We start from the raw sequence: 7,326 nt of genomic DNA, 5'->3' as shown, positions 1-7,326 counted from the left end.
TATGGGATGAGGGGAGCCTCAGCTGGCCACCTGGTCGGGGGATGTCCCTTACCTTCTGCCTTCCACCACAGGCTGGGCACCTTTTTGGCCAGACACAACAGGAAGTCAGAGGTCAGGGCCCCTTTGATGGAGTCCGTACAGGTCAGCACCACAGGACAGACAGCTCACAGATGGGTGGTGAGTGGAGCTGTGGGCAACGTGATCTGACATGGGGAGATTTCTCTGTCTTAATTCTCAGGAAGAGTTGCTAGATTTTTACTTTATCCATTTCTTTTAGGGAGCGGGAAAGGGAGATTCCCTGATCTGACTTCATTTCATTGTCTTTACCAGATACCCTCCTAATGTAGTCGATTCTCATCATTCGAGGTAGTTCCGTTCTGTAAAGTCAGCACAAACCCTAAATTAACAAAGACCGAACCATCGCCATCCCAGGGTAACATGGGTTTGCTTCCCGTGAGTGTCTGGTCACCCATCAGTATGTCACCATCTTGTATATGAAATATATCGTTCTATTTGACATCTCGTTGACTCATTAACAGGGACTCACAGCCAACGGCCCTGTAACTTGTGCCTGAATGAAGCTTATCCAACAGACATGTTTCCTCTGGAGGGCATGGCCCGCTTTCTAGCACTTTTACAGGCCCGGAAAGAGGACGCTAGATAGCACTTCAGCACCATGCTCGGGGGCCGGTTTAAATAGCAAAATCGCCAACAGAAAGTATAAAATGTGAAAAACGTGGCACTAAATAGACTAAGAGAAGGACAGTCATTTACAACATGAGACCAGCGTGTGGATTCGTCCTCGTGTGCATCGAGTGCGCCAATATCTCCTGCTCTGCACACGTCTGCAAGTGACCGCAAAAGTGCCCTGGGTGTTGATTTTGGTTACAGATAAACGTTAGGGAATAGGCACAGTTGCAGGCACGGAATCCGTGGACAACAAGCATCACCAGTGTTTCCCGATCCTGTCACCAGTACAGAGGGGCGGAGTGTGAAGGGCGGACGGCACCACGCCCTAGAGAAGCTGAGTCCACGTGACCGCTGCTGGGAAAACCCTTCTTGCATTTTGGGACAGCCCTGAGTGTTTTGGTAATAGCCAAATGTGACAAAACCCAAATATGCCACAATGGGGAACGGATATGTTAAATTCAGTGCAGTGAACTATTACCCATGAACAATCAATTACAAAGACTTGTAGCAATGTAGAAGATGCTTCTTTCCTAAACAAAATACAAATATACACCCTAATAATTCCTGCATATTTGTAGGTTTAAAAGATAAAGATTTTAAATATTTATTTTATTTTATTTTATTTTTTAAACTCTTTTATATTAGAGTATAGTTGAGTAATAATGTGATAGTTTCGGGTGTACAGCAAAGTGACTTAGTTATATATTTTCCCATTTAGGTTGTTACATAATATCGAACAGAGGTCCCTGTGCTATAGGGTAGGTCCTTGTTGGTCATCCATTTAAGATATAGCAGTGTAAAAGATAAAGATTTGATAGGAAAACATATTTGTGAAAAAGAAAGTCTCAGGTAGGTAGAAATATGGGTGAAAATTTGTTTCCTAAAATTTCCTTTAATGTAGCATTAAATAATAATGTGAAAGGAGGGACTTCCCTGGTGGTCCAGTGGTTAAGACTCTGCACTCCCAGTGCAGGGGTCACGGGCTCGATCCCTGGTCAGGGAACTAAGACTCAGTGCAGCCAAATAAATAAATAAATAAATATTAAAATAAATTCCATTAAAAAATAATGTGAAAGGATATCAGAACAGTCCAGGAAATAAACTATTTTTTCCCTTTAAGCCATTGTTCCTGTAGCTCAGAACCATAACTTTGAAAAGAATTATATTAAGCCGAGAGAAAAGAGAGGTCTTTGAACATACCATATGAATAAAAGTTGTGTCATCTTTGTTTTTATGCCTATTTGCCATATTTAAAAGCATCAAGTTAATTTCGAAACACGTTTTAGAGTTTCATATAGATTAATTAGAAGAATAACATTAACAACAATACTATTTTTTCATGAGTATTTATTTATTTATTTAATCAATTGAACGGATTTTTTTAAAAATTAATTAATTAATTTATTTATGGCTGTGTTGGGTCTTCGTTTCTGTGTGAGGGCTTTCTCTAGTTGTGGCAAGCGGGGGCCACTCTTCATCGCGGTGCGCGGGCCTCTCGCTATCGCGGCCTCTCTTGTTGCGCAGCACAGGCTCCAGACGCGCAGGCTCAGTAACTGTGGCTCACGGGCCCAGTTGCTCCGCGGCGTGTGGGATCTTCCCAGACCAGGGCCCGAACCCAAGTCCCCTGCACTGGCAGGCAGACTCTCAACCACTGCACCACCAGGGAAGCCCCATGAGTATTTATTTTAACTTAAGATTTTCTATGTTTCCTATAACAGATATTGTGTATTAAATTAATTTTACCTTTTCTAATTCTTTGTTCTAAATTTTACAAAATAATTTCTTAAGGAAATGTTAAATAATATTAACAAAGCTGCCTTTGGGAATATTTCTAGAAATTCTGACATGGTGTGAAATGTCTCAAACATACACATACCCAAATGTTGTTTTGAAAAGTAAAAACAATTGTAATAAAAAACACAGATCCAATGATTCCTCTGAAGCTCCCCATTCAATTGCTCTTGCGTTTTGCAAGTCCTTGAGGAAAATGAAAAGAACCATTGGAAATAAAGTAATTAAATTCTATCCTTAATGCTGCAAAAAGTACAGAAGCCCCACCTCATCAACAAGAATGGAGAACATTCGTTACTTTGATGCTTTTGGATGAAGGGCCTTCTGGAATGGCTTCCTTTTTCCCTCTTTCTAAAGGGGAGCAGTGGATGGGGCCTGGCTTTGACTGGCTGCCTCTAAGCCACTCATGCTTGCAGATGGAAGCGAGGCCGAGATGTCCTTGGAGGAGGCAGCTGAAGACGGGGCAGAGCCTCTGAGGGCTCCAGGGCCCTTGGAGGCAAGGGCGGCTCCCAGCTTGGGGGCTCCTGCTTCCCAGCTTTGTCAGCACAACCAGAGTGGACCAGGGTGGGGACTGGTTCCCTGGAACCTAACTGTGGAGGTTTTAACATGTCTGCAAAGCCTTTGAGACCCTCCCCTTGAACACGGGTGAGTGATTTCCTTCCGGGAAACGGAAGTGATGATGCCTGGAAACTTTGGAGACAGGTTAAAGGTGATGGGGCTGCTGCCTGGGTGCTAGCCCCCAGAACCTTTGGCTCTTTGACCACCACGTGAGTCCAGAGAGAGCCTGCGAGGGACCACATGAGTCTTCCCACCCCCGGCACCAGGTGAGTGGGAAGTGTCAACCCCAGCTCCAGCTACACCCTCACTGAGAGACACCGAGTGAGACGCCAGGCATCCCAGGCAGCGCCTCAACCACAGGGGATGACAGTGGCAAATGGCTGTTGTGGTTTTATACCACGTTGGAAGTGGGAAGCAGAGCCCTGCGTCTGCAGTGACCCACAGGTGAGAAGCTCGGCTGATGAACTTGCAATGAGCGTGGGGGCCGGAACGCACCTACTGGTCCTCAGCGCACACTCTCCCTGTCCAGGCTGGTGTCCTTCCAGAAGCAGACCTCGAGACAAGGATTCTAGTGAGAGCAGTTTGCGGGGAGGTGACACCACTAGGCAGCGCCAGTAGGGGTGTGGGGACAGGGCGGGGAAGGAAGCCAATGCAGGGCACCGAACAAGCTACCTTCTCCTTTTGGCAACAGGGGCTCATTCCCACTGAGCACCTCGGGGGAGAGTGTAGAACATTCCTCAGCTGTCCCACCAGAGGGGTATTTATCCTCCAACTTCTAACAGTCATTGATTGAGGGCTGCTCCCAGGAGGCAAAGGGGCGTGAATTCCCCTGTTCATGAGGTTAATTACCTCCCCCTTGCCTCCCGCAGCATCCAATCAGAGCAGGCCGGAAGGCCAGAGAGAACTGTCAGGAGAATTGCAGGTGCTGACAGTTGGGAGTGGCAGGCACTGGAAGATTAAGTGCTAGTCACCGTCAGAAGTTTCCTACTGACTTTGGAACCAGAGGGTGACACTAGGTGAGCATACCTGGCAGCTGCCGCCTGGCCACTGAGCAGACAGAGGCACCCTGAGGCAGGCCGCAAGGGCGCCCGCTGCCCCCGCAGGTGCTGGCTCCACACGGGACCCCCACACTGCAGCCCCTCTGCGAGCACATGCAGACACCACACCTAGATTCCCACGTGGGTCACGTCCTGACCGGCCTTTCCTAAAGCTGCAGCTGTCACAGGGCCTGTGTCTGCCTTTGCAGACCACCTCTCAGGTGGGTGGGTGGACACGACATTCCATCTACTCCTGTGTGTCCGTCACCTGACCTGCTCACAGGGATAGGCCAGCAGCTTCTGCCTGGTCCCGTCTCGTTCGGGGTGAAGCTCCTCTTTTCCAGCTCCATCTTCTCAGAAGCTCTAAAGCCGTCTTCCTCTTTTCTTCAAAGTGTCCAGAGCTGCCGAAAGGCAAGGTATGCAGAGGCCAGTGTTGTCCACTAGAACTCTGTGCAGTGATAAAAATAGCAGCCACTAGCTACATGTGGCTGTTCAGCAGTTGAAATGTGGCGTGACTGAGGGGTGAAATTTACATTTCATTTCATATTATCTGATCTAAATTTAAGTGGCCACCATCCTGGCTGGCACAGGTGTGGGCCACGGCTCCTTCGGATCTGCTCCAGGGCCTCGCCCCCTCTCTGGTCCACTACAGCTCCTCCCTCCTGCTTTGAGGATCCCTCCTCTGTCCCTCTGGTCAGTGCTCATTCTGAGAGGTCTGTCTCTCTGCCCTGCTACCTCCCCTCACCCAGAACATTCCTCAGTTGTCCCACCAGAGGGGAGAAGAAAACACACACTTGACACAACAATGAAGGTTTGAAGTTTTTTCCCACAGGGGTGTGGTCTAGGGGGAAAGCTGGGAGTGCCCATGAGAAAGAATAGATTGAGCAAAATACCCAGAAACATCAAAACTGTCCAGATGTCCCCCTGCCACCCATCACTGCCAGTTCTTGTTTACAGAAGGCAGTCCATCCTGCCTCCTTCTCCGCTGACTACAGATTTGAGAATCTAGAATTGCATGCTTCAGAATAGTGGTGTTCTTTCTTAAACGTACACTTCCTAGACTCCAGCTCCACGAGATGCCAATACAAATAGCGAGGCGCTTAGGGATCAGTATTTCTTGAACATCCTTTGGGAACTGCTTTAATCAACACACTCACGCTGCACTTGGAGTTTTCGAGTTGGACCCTCCACCAAATCCCCATAGACTGCTCTGCTCCTCGACTGCTCGTGTCCACTTTTTGCAGTTTTTCTTTTTACTCCTGCATTTACTTCCTCTAATTTCCTGCTTCCTTCTTCACCAGTACTGCTCCAGATTAGCTTTTTGAAGTTAGAATAATGCATGTAGTAAAAGTTAATAAACTCTGCCTGAGGATCTGAGGCTTCCTTCCGTCTCTAGAGTGGCTGCACTGTAGGTACTCTGTGACATACGCTTTAGTGACCTTTCTTTTTAGGAGTTTGGCCCTTCTTGCCTTGCTCTCTCAGTTCAGGCTTCATTTGCTTAGATGTATTTTGTGTGCCAGTGCCCACAGTGTATTTATTAATAGCTTGAAACTGTCACAAGTTCTCATTTGGCAGCGATTTTCATATTTGCTTCACCACCTCTGCTTTAGCATTGCCAAATGTAAATGGCCTAGACTTTGCATTAAAAAATAACTTCTTCTGTCCTTCCAGGACAGGCCTGGAAATCATTGGCACAGGGTAGCGTCTATCTACGGATACTTCTCCTAGGAGATTATAAGTTCCTGGCAGGCAGAACTGTGTCCCAGGAGACCCACTCCACACTATGGCCAGCATTACGTAAAGAATAAGAGAGCTCAATGGCTCACATCCATTGAAAAGAATTCAGTCAATAAAAACAGGATTATGCACATATCCCACATATGCAAGTCTTCTTTAACCAAGGAGGAGGACCGACAGAAAGTTACAATATGCGGAGACTGAAAAACAACTCTGAATTTTTTTAAAAAAATTATTTATTTATTTTTGGCTGCGTTGAGCCTTCTTTGCTGCGCGCGGGCTTTCTCTAGTTGCGGCAAGCGGGGGCTACTCTTCATTGTGGTGCACGGGCTTCTCATTGCGGTGGCTTCTCTTGTTGCGGAGCATGGGCTCTAGGCGCGGGGGCTCCAGTAGTTGTGGCTCGCGGGCTCTAGAGCACAGGCTCAGTAGTTGTGGTCCACAGGCTTTGTTGCTCCACAGCATGTGGGATCTTCCCAGACCAGGGCTTGAACCCGTGTCGCCTGCATTGGCTGGCAGATTCTTAACCATTGCGCCACCAGGGAAGCCACAACTCTGAATTTATATTGGGGCAAACGTTTCCTTCTTAAATGCCTTGCTCTGAAGATAAACGTGGTTCCTCCTGTTGCTGGAGCTGGAGGGTGGGTGGGCGGAGCATCGCAAGGTTATTGCAGCTGCGTCCCTGGCCGCCTTACATCACGCTCGCGGAATTCGCGTGCAGTGAAGCTTTCCAGCCTGCCATCCGCCGTGTCCTCATCCACGCCGTTGTCCCCGCGTCCCCGTCCATCCCCTGGCCACGGTTGTGCTGGGAAGAGACTCCTGATCCAACGTGATGCTTGAGTTTGAGGCGGTCTTCTCTGGAAGCCACGGGCTCTTTTCCGTTCCCCACATCCTTAAAAGATTAACGTGCCCCTTCGCAGAGGGCCCGACAGAGGGTCAGGACCCCCGCCTCGAGGCCCCTGACGCCCGCGGGCTCTGCGGCCATCTGGGTATGGTAGTGGACGCCTCGCTCGCTCCTGCCGCCAGAGTGCGGCCTGGACTACAACTCCCGACAGGTTGCACGCCGCGCCTCCGAGCCCCGCAGCTGCTAGAGGACGGCCCGGGCGCTGCCTGGACTGCAACTCCCGACAGGCTGCGCGCCCGGCTGCTGCGAGAGGACCGGGAGGCGCGGGAGGCGCGTCCGACCCGGAGAGGAGGTTGTGGCGGCGGTCGCGGCCGGCGACATGGACAACGCGGGGAAGGAGCGAGAGGCGGTGCAACTGATGGCGGAGGCCGAGAAGCGAGTCAAGGCCTCCCACTCCTTTCTCCGAGGGCTCTTTGGGTGAGCGCCGGACCGCGCGTGCCCTGAGCGGGGGGTCTCCGTCCCTGGCCGGCGGCCCCCCACTTCCCTCGGGGGCCCCCAGAACGCCCCAGGGGCTCTCAACCCTCACACGCCCTCCAGAGATTCCCCTAGGGCCCCTCGGCGCCCCCTGGAATCCCCAGAACGCTCCAGGCCCCCCCCCCACGCTCCAGGGAC

The 7,326-nt window shown here is 50.0% G+C and overlaps 1 protein-coding gene across 1 annotated transcript in view; it reads left to right on the top strand.

Annotated features, from left to right (window-relative positions):
• The first annotated feature begins 6,941 nt into the window (after positions 1-6,941).
• The window catches only part of NAPB (NSF attachment protein beta), a 23,152-nt gene continuing 22,767 nt past the window's right edge, over positions 6,942-7,326 (top strand). The window contains exon 1 of the mRNA XM_028498004.1: positions 6,942-7,131. Within this exon, the coding sequence (XP_028353805.1) occupies positions 7,034-7,131 (98 nt within the window). The 5' untranslated portion in view covers positions 6,942-7,033. The remainder of the gene's footprint in view (positions 7,132-7,326) is intronic.

This window comes from Physeter macrocephalus, chromosome 14 (assembly GCF_002837175.3).
Source record: "Physeter macrocephalus isolate SW-GA chromosome 14, ASM283717v5, whole genome shotgun sequence".
In the NCBI taxonomy this organism is placed as follows: domain Eukaryota; kingdom Metazoa; phylum Chordata; class Mammalia; order Artiodactyla; family Physeteridae; genus Physeter; species Physeter macrocephalus.
This window is presented reverse-complemented; position numbering and strand designations above follow the sequence as displayed.